Raw genomic sequence first — 16153 nt, 5'->3', positions numbered from 1 at the left:
GAAGTGAAATTGTATTGTCGGAGTTTAGTATCGGAGAATCAAATTTGGTAGTTCCCTGGTCTTGGCCCAATCATTATTTTGCTAGCATGTGCGGAGAACCAGTAGATACTCACAAACATGAGAACAACTCCAAAAACAAAGGAGGAAGATTGCTATCAGATGTCAGCCTTAGTGTCATGTAAAGCAAGTAAGTCAACACTTCTGCTGTATAAGCTCCATAATACATGTTGAATGTGACTCCACAATCCGACATCACAACCTGACTATTGTGCAGTTTCCGATAAACAGTTTGGCTTGATGATCTTGTTCATGTTTTTAAAACAAACTTATAGCCTCCGAAGATCTCTCCAATATCAGGAGATGAAATGTTAGGTTCAGAAGTGTACCTTAGATCATAATAGAATAATTGCCAATGGTGTAAATACCTGCCTCAAAAGGCTGCACTGTTAACATTTTTTTTAAAGAGATTAAAATAGAATTACGTAAACTTTGTTGTAATGACATCTTTTTAAGCTTCTGGAAATGTCATCCGCATCTTATTGAGTACGGTTTTTTATGTCAGAATCTTTTGATCAACTTTCCTGCTATGCCATTTTCAATTTCTGGGGTTGTATTGTAGATAAAACAGTGTCTCACTCAGTATAAGATAAATGCGTCTTTGTAGGTTTTGTTTGTTTGTAAACCCTCTCTTGTAACTCTTTCCCTCTCTCTTATTTTTTTAATTTCTTTCCTATAAGATGTCCCTGCACAACAAACTTATGTGGGAAATCTAGCAAATGGAACATTAATGTCCTCAAGAACGGACGCTGGCTTTTTCTGTTTGTGGTTTATACCTCTGTGGCCCTCCAGACTTTCATGTGGATTTCTTTCTTTCTTGCTGTTCATATTGTGTTGCCATAATATCTTCTAAAATTGATTTTTTTTTAAATTGTTCCAAAAAATCAGTGGGTATCTTCAATCTCTGTGTTATGTGTCCACAACTATTCTTGGAGTAGTTTTCCCCTTTTTCTTTTCCCGTCTCCACAGTGGAAAACATCCTTCTTATCACTTAAAGCATTTCACATAGTACTCAGTTGGTGACTATTAGTTTTCTTTTTCTGGCACTAATGAGTATTCAGTTTGTTTTCTTTGGGTGTCAAACAAGTGTACGCCTTCCTGGTATGTGTAACTGTGGGGATTAATTTGTTTTAAAGAAGAGTAAATTCTCAACTGATCTGTATCTGCCATGCTGCCTGGTTATTTACAGGGTGTAATAGCTCTGCAGAAAGCACAAATTCAGTAACTTTTTTCCTTTTATTTGTCTCCAAATTATAAGGAATGTTGCACAATTGAAAAACCAATGTTCGGTAATGGAATTGCAGTTTTATCCAGAACCTGACACTTTCACTGATTCTGGCTTGATTCCAGTCAGAATAATCAAAGATAACAAAAAATTGTTTGTCATTAAATTTAATATTATACTGTAGTAGTTCTTTCTGTGTACAGTTCAAGTTTCATCGAGCAGTGTTACTCGGCACTGACACATTACGGGAAAGTTACTTTTGTCCTTAAGTTTTGCACAGCAATGTATTTACGAGTGACGTATGCAGTAGAATCTCCTCATTGTTAAGGAAGCGAAGGACATCTAAAGAGCATTCACTTATTAGAAATGTGGGATGCACTCTTAAACCAGTTTCTACTGCCCACCATTGTTGAAATTGTAAATATCTGTGTGTCGATGTGCTGTGTCTCGTAGCTGAACGTAACGTCCCCGGTCACTTGCCACTGTTGCCTCTGTGCTTGCCACTCTCCGGTGGTCGCCAGTGTGCGGAAATTGGTACGTCACACTGTTTTGTCTTTTCTGAGTGCTCACCCGCATGCTTCGGTTGTGGTCGCACTTTTGTCGTAAGCCTTTCCACACGCTTTACTCCCGTCTACTCGTGTACGTGTCCAGCCTGTCCTTTCTACTGCTGAGGTAAGTCGTATGTTTCAGCCCTACTATCTTAAGATAGAATATATGTTTGTTTATAATAATGTTACTGTGTTTATTGCTAGCTGTTTTCAGTGTCAAGCTTTGAATTTCTTTTGTTATTGTCAAGAGCTGTGCTATTTCTTTTGTTGTTTCTGGTGGCCGTGTTGTGGCTGTTTAAACTGCTGGAATGCACTTGCCGTCCAGAATTTTGAGTCGTATGCTGCCGTTAATGCTTAAAGTGCTTCCCGTTATTGAGGTTACTTTATAAGCACACCGGACAAAAAATTAGTAACCGCAGTGAGACGTGACACTAATACCGTGTAGCTTACCGTATTGACTTGACAACGGCCTCAATTTGATGAAGGATGTGCTGTACATCACTGAAGCTACTTATTGATGGATAGACCCTGTAGAATTACCAGATTGCGGGGATTTCTATTGGTATATTGCATCTCCTGTCACAAATAGCTCCGCACATTTCCCACGAGGGTTAAGATCGGACGAGTTGAGGTGCAATAGTCGGTCAGACTGGGAACGTACGGTTGCGTCTCTGGGGACGTGGTAATTGTCTCCTTGGAAGACAAGGTGTCCCCGGTGTACCCATCAGTAAGATGTTGAAGAAAGGGCATCATTTCCTCTTGCAAATGCTTTTATAAACATTCTGATTCATAAGCACTGGAAAGTGAATGAGTGGGCCCAGGTCACAGTATGGAAAACACACACAAAACAACACAAAAACACGTGTGACCACAACTGTTCCGTCTACATACTGAGAGTTAAATGCGTCATTGGGCTGTCGGTCCACTCGACACGTCACACCCTTAGAAAAGTGAAACATCGCAACTCGTCCGACCACACTAAATGCCTCCAATCAGTTGCGAGGCATGTCTGGAAAGTAAGTAACATAAAAAGAGTTTTCTCAAATCAAAATTTATTTTTACAAGAAAGAGCATTTCTTGAACTATTTTCTACATAGTTGCTATCATTGTTGAGACATTTGTCGTTGTTGTGCTATGCCCTCTTCATAGAAAAATCCCACCAGTGAAGACAGCCACTCCTAAACACCATTTTGTTCATCATTTTCTTCTTGTCGAGTTCCGTTCCAGAGCTGAAACTGTCAGTGCGATACAATACTGTGAAACAATGTAAAAACTTTGGTGCGCAATTCAAAACAGGAGGCATGGAATGCTCAGTGGAGACACTGTGTCGCTTCACAACAACGCGTGTCTCCATTCTGCTGGCGTCACTCAAAACTTATTCAAAAATTCTATTGGGAGCATTTTGATCAGCTACCGTACAGTCCCAATCTCGCACATTCTGACTATCATTCGTTCTCAAACTTGAAGTGGGATTTTGGAGGAAGGCGCTTTGACAGCGATGATGAAGCAAAAACCTGTGTTTGGCAATGACTATCTTCACTGGCGGCATTTTTCTGTGAAGAGGGCATAGAAAAATTGGTTTCCTGCTGCAACAGATGTCTGAACAGTTGTGGTAACAATGTAGAAAAATTGTTTAAATAAAAAAAAAAATTTGGTTTGAAAAAAAAAGTTTTTATGAGTTTGTTTCCAAAATGGTACTTATTTTTCAGACACGCCTCACACTATCCAGTTTCTGCGCTGTTTGGCCCGTAAGAGACGTAACAGTGTGAGCAACGGCCTTTTGTGAGACATCCGACTACAGAAATCCTTTTCACAGAGTTCTGTTCACAATGCTCACCCAGAAACTTGCTCACTCAAAAACTTGTCAAGATGGACCTGCATTCACTAACAGTGGGATATCCTGCCAGGTTTGAAACAAACTGTCACTGTCAAGATGTGGGCTCTCGTCTCTGATCCCTGTCAGTTGGGATATTTTTACGACCACGTTTATTCCCCAAGTTACAACTGCGAACTGTGCACCATTCCTTGTAGACACGTCGGAGAGTTCGCACCGATACACCAAAAAACCTGGTGACTTTATACGCAGTATTATTTTCAACACATCTGAACACGATAGCTCCTTTCTGCCGTGTCCTTACGTTGACCCACCTTACCGTGCCGGTACCGTACAACTGACAGTCGCGCGTATGCATCACTTCTCTGCCCTGACTTATGTCAGTAGTGGAGGCTCACAACACCGCCTGGTACCAGTTCAATACAATCTACAGTGCTCCAAAGTTTGCTCTTTCAGAGATACGACTAATATTTTGTCTGGCGAGTAGATTGTACTACACAGCAAGTTTTGTGGCTTCTGCATGACGGGGCATAACCTTCAACACGTCTGAAGCGGAAATCTGAAAATATGATGCAAGAAAATGGTGATGTAGCATTCGATGATGACAGTGCCGAGGCAGGGTGAGAAGAAATAGTCCCTCGGGCAGCATTTCGTTCGACTTCTGGATGGCGAGGCTCGCAGCTCGCTTTCTCTCTGTGGTGTCTGCCGAGTCCCGCCCACACGAGACCGGGCTCGGGGCTGCCTCTAGGTGTCTCTGCGGTTGTCGGTCACGCTGCTTCGACTGCCACGCTGAGCCTCTGTCTGTGTCGTCTGCGGTGTTGTCGTTACTGCACTGCTGCTGTTTCTGCGCTGCTCTCTTTTGAAATGCTACACCTAATTGTCAGTGGGGGCACTGTGTCTGCAGAAGGAAGCTACTTTTTTATTTATTTAATAAAAAATTGCTAGGCAGCCACTTTGCCATCAACATCCGGGGGACACGAGACAAATTTTGAATTTTTGTTAGTTTTATCGTACAGTCACACCGTTATTTCCTGAAATTACTACTACATTTCATACAAAATACAACTGTCCTACGAGCAACAATATTGTGTTTCACAATTAATATACTCTTTAGCAAACATCTATAACTCTTTTACTATATAATTAAGTATGGTACAAAATGTGTCCCTAAAAATTAAAATGAAATGATCGTACGGCACGTATTGGCCGGGTTATCCCCTTCGGGGTTCAGCCGCCGTATTGCAAGGCTTTTTAGTTGACGCCACTTCGGCGACTTGTGTGTCATCGATGATGAAAATGGACAAAGGGCACCCAGTCCCCTGCCGGGAATTGAACCCGGGCCCTCTTGCATGTTAGGTGGTAGCCCTACCGCTGCGCTACAGAGGCGGACATGTGTCCCTAAAATACAATATGAAGCAAAACAACATCATCAGAATGGGATATGGGATCTCGAATCAAACTAAAGTCTCTGAATAAGCGTAGGCCCATCGGGGGTCTGTATATTTCTCGAGGAATTTGTGGTGTCGGCTGCAAGGTGGGGTTCCGCAGGAATATGCCATTTGTGTCCCGGACGTCAAGGGTACGACAACAGAGTTTAATATTCTCGAATACTGGCGTGCATTTGGCCTCCCTTCAGTGATTATCAAATCAGTCCTGTTGTCATATCCGTTACCTGCCCACGCCGTGATTCCAGGATTTGGAGAGGTACGGGTATCAAGAGTAACTACTCTCTGTGACCTTTCACCAGATCGTCTACAGATGCGTCAGGATCGATCCGACAGCCGAGGGCAGAATCGAGACTTGCTGAACACCACAGAATGCCGTGCAGTAACCCGTTTGCTGCCTGTGGTATAGTATTGGCAGTAAATGACACTTGGCAACTGGTGAGCTTATCCCAGTTTCCAGTAATCTCTTCCCGGTGGTTCACGGTGACAGTCTGCCTGTAACCCCTACCCAGATTTCAGCTGTTGTCATCTGCCTATTCAGCTGGGGCTGGAAAAAACAAGCTTTTGACCTCATCTTTGCTCCTATCAGAGCTAGGATTTTATAGCCTCACAGTGATGCTACTCATGAGCCAGTTGAACAATCCTGTGATCTTCTGGTGATGGAGTCCTCCTGCAAGGACCTGTGCCTACTCTTGTTACCACACCCTTGTCCTGTGACCACATCATCAGCAGTCACGTAACTACTGTCTTTGCTGTCAGTTGGTACGATGCTCACACGTCCCTCGTGCCAGCGATTCAAGTTTAATAAAAAGTGGTACACATAGCAATAAATTTCTATTTTTCACTCTGGTTACCAGTTATGGCCTGTATATATTATTACCGAGACTCCGTACGATGCGAAGAGCCGGTGCGTGGGGCAGCTGTATAATAACAACTGGTACCTGTGACGAACTGTTCATTTACGTCAAGACACCACTCGGTAGCACACGTCGCTCTATATACCAGCTCGTCATATCGTCTGGATCCTTGGCCTGAGGATGGTCTTTAGGCCAAAACTGGTAACCAGAATTAAAAAATAAATATGTATTGCTATCTGGATTGCTTTTTACTAAAATACTAACCTTTCCCCCACGGCTTTGCCTGTGTTTGTGTTTGACATATATGCTAAACACATCTCCCCTTCCCCTCTCTCTTGCATCCACCTACTTCTCCCTCAGTCTCTCAGTTCACCTCACCCTGTGTTCTCTGTCTGCCCATCTATTCTATCTCTTCATCTCCTCCTTCATTCTCTCTCTCTGATCAACTTCTGTGCCCCTCTCTTATCTTCCTGCCCCATCTCCCTTACCACAGCCTCGTCACTCTTTCTGTGTCTCTCCTTCTCCCTCTCTCCTTTTTACACCTGCTAACTACTCCTATGCCCCCTCCATGTGCTTCCTGCATCTCCCCTTCCTCCCCCTCACTGTCCATCTTCTTCCCTGTCCCTGCCAATCTCCTCCTCTTCCTGTCACCTCCCCACTCTCTACCCATCTTCTCCGTCTCTCTCTGCCCATCTACTTCTCGACCCTCTGCCTCTATATCCATCTCTCTGTTCATCACCTGCTCTGTCCATATTATCCTTCCACCTCTCTCCCTATGCATCTCTTCATCCCTCCTCTCTCTGTGCATCATCCTCTCTCTCTTTGCTCCCAGCCTTACGTGAAAACTTAACTACATGGTCTGAAACTACAGTTTTAAGTGCTACCATGAACTATTATCCACAACTGTATAGGGAGGCTATTGAAATTTATAAACATGAAGATAATTTTAATAGAAAAGAAGAGGCCTTGAAATTAAGCGAGATGAGGACAGTGGCGTCACAGAATCGATAAGTGATGTTTATCTATGACGGACTATTATCGATAGTTACATTTTAACTTTGACTAGTTTTCTCTCTGATACTACGTGCAAGCTAGACCACGCCCACTTTCCTCGGTATTTAGGCCGCTCTCCGACTCCCGACTCATCAGTCGGCAGGACTCGACAGGACCAGCTATACCTCTGAGGATGTCCAATGTAGTATTGGACAAAACGTTAGGAATAGAAGAATTCCATTGACCACGGCCATATTACCCGGAAGAATCCTCAACAACAGTACCATCCAGTCATGAAAGCCTTCATTGTACGTGTAAAACTGTTTGTTGCCCCTGCCATGGGGCTGCATAGCAAAGCAAGTTGACAAAGCAGATCCACACAACACAGCTGTTGCCCAACATAGCCTGTGGGGCTGGAAAAAACATGCTTTTGCCCATTTATAATCCCATAGTGATGATACTCGTAAGGCTTGCTGTTTCTGTGCTAAATTTGGTTGAAATCGGTCCAGGGGCTTGGGAGGAAATCCCCCTCACACACACACACACACACACACACACACACACACATACACACACAGATTTAAGTATGATTGCTGTTGTTCCTTAACAATGTCACCAATGATTTGACATTTCTCGAGAGTCTGGAAGATGGTGATAAGCTGCACATGCACATCCTCTGTGATGCTGTGTTGCCATCTCCACCTGTAAAGTTACAGTAATGTTAGACACTCCCAACAGCCACCATGTGCACTCATCTTTCTTTTTCTGCAGGAGTAACTTAATGTTGTGCTGTATTGAAAAGGCTGTTGACCCCCATACTGATGGACGGTTTCTACCAATTCCACACCAAAAGTTGTCACATCTGTCACCCTATCCATTCAGCAGACATAATGCCCTCACTGCAAGCTTGCCTTTGGCTGTATCTGGTGTCTGACTAAAGCTAACATGGCCCCGCACCCTACCTCGCACACCCAGCCACGCTTCCACCTGAAGAAGTCGCTCCGTGCCCGGGAACCGACTTCACCTGCTCGGACGGCAGCTGTATTCCGATAGAGCTGGTCTGCGACGGTCGCGCGGACTGCCCGCGCGGTCTGGACGAGTTGGACTGCGATAACGACGTGACGTCACCGCGCCCTACCGTGGAAGATCGAACTGTTACCGGCTTCACTGCAGGTAGGTCAGCGAGATGGCCCCTGTCCCCGATTCCCGGTCTCTGATATTTCGGCACATCCTCTGTGGTCACGTGGAGCTGGAGAAACCAGTTAACATGTTTGCCTCTTACGTAAGCACACTGACAAAAAAGATGTCCACTCTTCAAGAGCCGTCACACTAATACCGCGTACCACCACCTCTATTTTTGATAATGGCCTCATTTCGACTAGGACGAGAATCGAAAAGTTTCTTCCAGTATGCTGTGTCTAGCTGGAGCTACCGATTGAAGATCGGGTCGTGTACAGCTACGGAATATGGGGTGTAATGACTGCTACGTCTCACCTGCTGTTAGACTTAGTCCCAGACACGTATTATGACAGTACACCTAGGTGAATTAGTAACCAGCGGAGGTGAGATAAGGTTCCTCAGTGTTAGTCAAATCAGGAATGTATACTTGCAGCATTCTGATCAGAGCAGTTGCTGTCTCGGAATACGGTAGATCGTGAAGACGTAGAAAGAATGGCAAGATTCGGTTGCCAAAACTGTCGAAGTAAACATCCCGGTTTACACTTACCGTAAACTGAATGAGCGGGCCCAAGTCGTGATACAGAAAACGTCTCCAAAACATTACAGAACGTCCTCCAGCCTGAACTGCACCACCCACTGACTGCAGGTTAAACGCCTCACTGGGCAATCCGTGCACTGGACGCATCACATCGTCTGGAAAGTAAACTCGTGACTTATCCGACCGCGCTACTCTCCTGCAGTCACGTATAATATTGTGAATAATGCTTGGAATTTATCTCACTGTGATGTCAGATATACACCAAAAATCAGCAAAATTCATAGGTACACATTTTTGCTGTACTGACATCACAGTGATGGTCCTTCAATCTCCAGCTTAAGCCCTGGTGATGAAGATGTGTTTAGAAACGTACCGTAGTGAAGCAGAAATGCTATTGAAAATATGGTAGATAAGAGTTTATTATCAAGTCTCTCGAGTCAAATTGCTCAAGATTTTGACAACTACCTCCACCGATCTCGTACTGCAACGTCACCTCCTTTGTGCTTCACTGCTGACGCTACAGATCGAGGTGAGCAACACTCTCCAGCCATTTGTCAAACCAAAACCATTCCATCAGTTTGCCACAGGCTATAACACGATACACCTCCCCCGGTTGTTCGTTTCGAGTCGGCCACTCTCGAGTGATGTCGCTCTTTACGCCGCATCGAGTGTCACTTAGCATCGAGTACAGAAGTGTGCGAGTTATAAGGAGCTGCTCGATGGTCGTAACCTGTTCTTTTTAACACCCTACGCACCAGTGATTGCATCAGCTGAACTGCTGTAGCTCTTTGGAGCTCCCTAGTGATTCCTTTCGTTGATTTCAATTTTATACGAACACCCTCTAGAGTGCTGGACAGGTCCTGTCCGTCACTACGTGAGGTCTGCTCGGACTCGGCTTACCTGTGGCTATACCTTAGTGTTTCTCCAGTCTTATCACTGACAGATGATTTGGGCAGCTTTAGAAGGGCTCAAATGTCCCCGATGGATTTGTTACTCAGATGACATCCGATGATAGCCCGTATTCAAAGTGACTGAGTTATCCGAACCGACCCAGTCTGCTGATCTTGTTTTTCTGCTACCAACACAGTACTCCCCAACTCCTTTAATACCAGTCGGTCCACCTGTCGCAACACGTACTCGTGTGACGAATGATCCGTACGCGAGGACTGGAAAGTTGGACAGGTCACACCGATATTCGAGAAAGGTAGTAGGAGTGATACACTAAATTATGGGCCTGTATCATTAACGTCAATATGTGGCAGGATTTGGAACGTATATTGTGTTCGAATATTATGATTTACCTAGAGGAGAACGGTCTGTTGACACACAGCCGACACGGATGTAGAAAACATCGTTCGTGTGAAACACAACTAGCTCTTTACTCACACGAAATGTTGAGTGCTATTGATCAGGGATTTCAAATTGGTTCCTTATTTCTAGATTTTCAGAAGGCTTTTGGCGCTGTACCACACAAGTGGCTCGTAATCAAATTGCGTGCTTGCGGAATATCTTCTCAGTTATGTAACTTCATTTGTGATTTCCTATCAGAGATGTCACAGTTCATTGTAGTTGACGGAAACTCATTGAGTAAAACGGAAGTGATTTCTGGCGTTACCCAAAGTGATGTTATAGGCCCTTTGCTGTTCCTTATCTATTAAGAGATGTAGGAGACAATCTGAGCAGCCGTCTTAGGTTGTTTGCAAGTGATGCTGTCATTTATCATCTAGTAAACTCATCAGAACATTTAAAAAATTGTAAAATGAGTTAGAAATGATATCTGTATGGTGGAAAAATTGGCAGGTGACCCCAAATAATGAAAAGTGCGAAGTTGTCCACACGAGTGCTAAAAGGAGTCCGTTAAACATTGGTTCCACGATAAATCGGCCAAATCTGAAGGCTGTAAATTCGACTAAATGCCTAGGAATTACAATTATGAATAACTTAAATTGGAAAGAACACATAGAACATGTTGTGCTGAAGGCAAACCAAGGACTGCTTTCTATTGGCAGAACAATTAGAAAATGTAACAGATCTACTAAAGAGACTGCCTACACTGTGCTTGTCTGCCTTGCTGCACAGGTCTCGGATCCTTACCAGATAGGATTAACAGAGTACATTGCGGAAGTTCAAAGAAGAACAGCACATTTTGTATTTTCGCAAAACAGATCAGAGAGTGTCACTGACACGATATAGGATTTGGGGTCGGTATCATTAAAACAGAGGCATTTTTCCCTGTGGCGGAATTTTCTCACGAAATTTAAATCATCAGGTCTCTCCTCTGAATTCGAAAATGTTTTGTCGATGCTGACCTACGTATGGAGAAATGGTGATCATAATAAAATAAGGATAATCAGAGGTGACACGTAAAGATATAGATGTCGGTTTTTTTCTGCACACTGTTCGAGATTGGATAATAGAGAATTATTGTAAAGGTAGTTCGATGAACCCTCTGCCAGGCACTTGAGTGTGATTTTCAGAGTATCCATATAAATGTAGGTTCTGCATTATGTAGTGATGTCTGAATACTTTTGATTGGATAGTGTGAAAGGCATCTACAGTATTGCAGATCATTATGAATTCTCCTTGTTGTACTGTCTAATCAATTATTGAGTAATTCTGAGGTGCTTAGTGTAAGATATGTTAACTAAACTCCCACCACCACTGTTCCTTCTTCATTGGAACTTGTGTGAAAGAGTAAGAAGTCATAATAGTGTGACGCTAACACGGAATCGCGGCTGTACATTATCAGGTAAGGTATTCGGACTGATAATTGTGTATTTTTACTGAGGACAGTTCCATTCTCACGGATTAACTTGACACCAGACTCAAAATACATTTATGTGAGGCACACGGAGTGAATACTCCGTCCACTTACAAATAGCTACTGGTTTCTCTAGCAACCCGTTGACCACTTTGTTTTCCTGTCCCGTCCACAATGTTGCTAGCCGCTCAAGAGCAAAGCTTGATGCATTCAGTGTGCTGCAGGCGTTGCACTTTTATTTACATTTTTGCTGGGTGTCTCTGTTGTGCTGTGAGCCATTTCTTTTTATTAGCATTGCGTGTTGTGTGATTTCTATTGCAAACAAACCATATTAATATCTGCTATAATGCTTTAAACCATGAAATAAACTATTGTTAATAATGTACTGCTTCATTAGTATGTGACACGGATACTGGTAATTTTGGTTACTGTCAAATTACTTACCATTATATGATTAATTGACATGGTGAGGAAAAATCTTTTCCATAAGCAAATACATCTGTGCCGTCGGGTCCTTTTTTTTTATATAGACTTTGACTGTCTCGATAATCCAAAATATGATGCAGACCTGTAATTGTACCAGGTTTCTGATTTTGGTGGCACTGGTATATAATGTATGAGACCATTCCAGCACATACTATGGCCCAGTATTCTCTCAATTGCTAATAGACACCAGTGGCCTTAATCTGTTTTCAAAGTGTCGTTCAAAATTTTATTATTGTTGTGTTTTAGGCTTTTCTGGTGCAGTAAATATCTGTGATTTTCAGGCATTGTGTAGGATGATATAACCGAATTTTAGGGATTTGTGACAAATCAAAGAGACTGTCTTCATAGTGCAATGATGTTGACTATGCAAGTCTCCAAGAGAGGGCTGTTTGCTGTGGAAATGTACGGAGCGTGATGTTTCGAGAAATGATTTTAGTTTGGGAACCCCCTAGCTGACAGCATAAACTAGGCCAAAACACCAGAAGGCTCAAAATAATGGATTGTTTAGTCATCTTCTTGCATTCCCCTACCTGCTCCATGTGATTTTTTTTTTTTCATTTTAGGTGATATTCAGTGTGTATGCTAGTCGCCAGATGTGTAGATGTGGACACCCCTGTTGATAACAGTTGAGGTGCTCGTCGTCCTCCGTGCAAACTCGATTTTGTGTAGAAATTTTCCAGTCTTGGACAAAAGAGTTCCAACAGCACATCCATTTTGTCTGGCTGCTTACATGGTTTCACAAGTGCATATCAAATTACAAGCACTGTCATTATCATTGAGGATGAACAGATGCTTGGTCAAATTATTGTCAGATTTTACTAACAATATCGGATGTGACACCTGAAAATTTCAGCAAAAATATTTGATCAGGGTAATTATTGTCGAATGGGTGATATCATTACTGAATGAAATGCTACATTAAAAAAAAAGAAATTGTTGTATTTGCTTAAATGGGCTAGACTTTTCTGTGGCTGACAAATAACATACAGATGGTGTGTGGCTGATAATTTGTACATAATTTTTAAAAAATAATATTAATTCCTAATTTAACATGTACATAATGTCCCAGTTTCATGACAGGTAGCAAAAACTTGTAAGAGGAAAAAGTTCACTCTGAGAGTGTGTGAGTGTGTGTGTGTGTGTGTTTATTTTTATGTTCATAAAATATACCATTTTTTGACCTTTTTTGAGATCAAACTTTTCAAAATTTATTTCGAGCAGAGCATTCTGTTACATGTTTAAGGTGTTCCTTGAAGATGAGGTACATGCATATCTGCTTCAGCTATTTGCTGTCAGATACAATGTCGGTTGCATCTACTATAATCTGTACTTTCTATAATAATGGTGATTTATTTCAGATTGCTTAAGGATTTTCAGTGTAAGAATGTTGAGTGGTGGTGGGAGAAATTAATATCTTACAATTAATTGTGTTATGTAATATTTCAGGTGCAATCTGACAGTATGCCAGAAATATAGACACAGGGAGTCATCTCTAATCCTGGCTATTCTGCAGTTTCTCATCGACATTATTGTTAAAAGGACCTGTTCAGTGTAACTAAATAGGAATTCTTTAAATTTAATTTTTGAGTACATTTCAGGGTAAGAGCTGCTTTGACAGTAGGTTCACAAAATGGACGTGCAGAAGATGGATCTTGCCAGCAGTTGCCATCACAATAAATAAAAAGTAAAATAATTTTGGTGGCCATTAGTGGAAACAACCATTTTAATGGAAGTTATGGACGCATCCATGTTAAACTAACTATGTTGTGCATTAGTTGCCATTTTGTGTATAGGTTTCCAGTCATTCTGCAGCACATTGAACTCAGTGTACACTATTTGTAGACAAGCTCACCCTCATCCCGCCCTCCCCACACGCCTTGCTGATGACATACCGACTTCAGATGATGTAGGTAAAAGTGCGGCAAAGATTTTGAAAATTTGTCTTATGATGTAGGTGACGGCAATGTATATAATTGTGTTGTCATTCATAATACTTATATAATGTGGGACCTGTCTTGTGTTAATACCCCTTTTTGTTCTCACGTATTTTTCACTTGTTTGCGTGAAACTTAGTCTACACAACTTCTGGTGTAGTGTGTGTGTGTGTGTGTGTGTGTGTGTGTGTGTGTACTCATTTCAATATCTTTTCAGAGAACAGTGTCTGAATTTGTTGCTAGTTATTTTGGAACAGTGAGTACTGAGCAAGTGAGTAGCTCGAAACTGTAATCTGTATGTGCACCTTCTGTCTCAAAAACAGCAACTATTCAATTGAACTTCTGTTTATAAACTGCTGGTCATTAAAACTGCAGCACCAGGACGTGACATCAAATAACAAAATTTTGTTTATTGTGGATGTACAGTATCTGAGGAAGAATGCACACCGAAATGTATAGGTGATTCGGGGTGTAGAGGGTGTGAAATTTAGCGGACAGAGCTGTCGCTTCCTCTGGGAGTGACAAAGGCTGTGACCTGGCTGGCACCGAGTAGAACTGAGCTAGGATGACAAATACGGGTGCGTCATTCTAGGCTGCTTCGTCTCTGTGCCACCTATTGTAGTGATTGGCGAGTGGCGATGTTCCGGTCTCTCGTCAACCCGTGACCGGGTGTTTTCAGTGAGTAAGAGATCTGGAGAGTGGGCCGGCCACAGCAAAGACCAACCACCCACTTTGTTGAGGTAGGTAAGGACACCACAGGAGATGCGCAGTGTCGTGTTATCGTGTTGAAAGATGCTACAGGGACTTTGATGACAGGGCACAGCTACCAGCCTTAACATGTCAGAAATGTAATGGCTACTATATAGAAAGGGGGACCCAAAAGTAACCGGAATCGTAATGCCGCACATTGTGTACTTGTAGTAGCAGGTTGCGCCGCCAGAGGGCTGTAGTAGGAGCTCTGCTGAGTCATTCTGCCATGCTACGACACCCGACAGTGAGAAGTGTGGTTTCTTTGACAGTTCTTTGAGTGTGCGTACAGTGCAGACGTGACACGAGGAAATGGCTAGTTCTTACGAACAACGTGCGGCAGTGAAGCTTTCTTAAAAATGAACCTCGAATTTATTTAAACTTCAGGGTTATTCTAAATGATGGACACATTTTCGAAACTTTGTATTTATTCAAGTACGAATCCGAAATCGACAAGCTTTATACCAATGAGAAGAGGAAGTTTTGAAGTTTTTTCATAATATTTGATATCAACTTAATAAATGTAATAATTCGTAATTAATTTCTTTTAATGATTATTTAATGATGAGAAATGTGGTAAATGTTCGAAATGTTCAATGTGGCCACCGTCAGCTGCACAGCAAACATTGACACGGTAGCCAAACTCGTCCCACAAACACGAAAGCGTATCTGCTGTTACTGAATCCGTGGCAGCAGTGATCCGGTTCCACAGATCATTCAGAGTGGTCAGTAGAAGCGGGACGTTAACAGTATCCTTCACATAATCCCGTAAGAAATAGTCGCAGGCTGTGAGATCAGGAAATCTCAGTGGTCAGAAGTGCAGAGCCAGGTCAAAAATGGTTCAAATGGCTCTAAGTACTATGGGATTTAACATCTGAGATCATCTGTCCCCTAGACTTAGAACTACTTAAACCTAACTAACCTAAGGACTTCACACACATCCGTGACCGAGGCAGGATTCGAACCTGCAACCGTAGCAGCAGTGCGGTACCAGACTGAAGTGCCTAGAACCGCTCGCCCACAGCGGCCGGCAGAGCCAGGTCTCCGAGTCCTCTGTGGGAAGGGAGTCATTCAAAAACCCTGGTACATCACAGTGCCAATGGAACGGAGCTCCATCCTGTTGGAAAATGAAGTCGTGGGAATCTTCCATAACTTGAGGCAACAGCCATTTTTGCAACATGTCCAGGTACGTAATTCCCATTACAGTTCTTTCTGCAAAAAAAAAAAAAAAAAAAATGGCCCATAAAGCTTCATACAGGATACGGCACAGGACGCATTGATCTTTGGCGAGTCTCTTTCATGTTGCAGTGGTGAATGTGGGTTTTCCAAACCCCATGTGCGAACATTGTGTCTGTTGACTTTTCCACTGAAGTGGAATGTTGCTTCGTCGCTAAAAATTACACGCTGTAGAAATGCATCATCCTCCATCTTTGCTAGTACATAACCACAAAATGTGAGATACTTCTCTTTGTCATTGAGGTTGAAAGCCTGCACAAGTTGTAATCGGTAGGGCTTGTACAGTAATCGCCATCTCAAAAACTTCCATACA

General features: G+C 42.6%; 1 protein-coding gene across 1 annotated transcript in view; it reads left to right on the top strand.

The window, feature by feature from the left end:
- LOC126427231 (basement membrane-specific heparan sulfate proteoglycan core protein) overlaps positions 1-16153 on the top strand; it is a 792772-nt gene that overhangs the window by 426950 nt on the left and 349669 nt on the right. The window contains exon 16 of the mRNA XM_050089468.1: positions 7935-8132. Coding sequence (XP_049945425.1) covers positions 7935-8132 — 198 coding nt within the window. The remainder of the gene's footprint in view (positions 1-7934; positions 8133-16153) is intronic.

Source organism: Schistocerca serialis, chromosome 11 (assembly GCF_023864345.2).
Source record: "Schistocerca serialis cubense isolate TAMUIC-IGC-003099 chromosome 11, iqSchSeri2.2, whole genome shotgun sequence".
NCBI classification, from domain to species: domain Eukaryota; kingdom Metazoa; phylum Arthropoda; class Insecta; order Orthoptera; family Acrididae; genus Schistocerca; species Schistocerca serialis.
The sequence above is the reverse complement of the archived record's forward strand: the minus strand, read 5'-3'. Positions and strand labels throughout refer to the sequence as shown.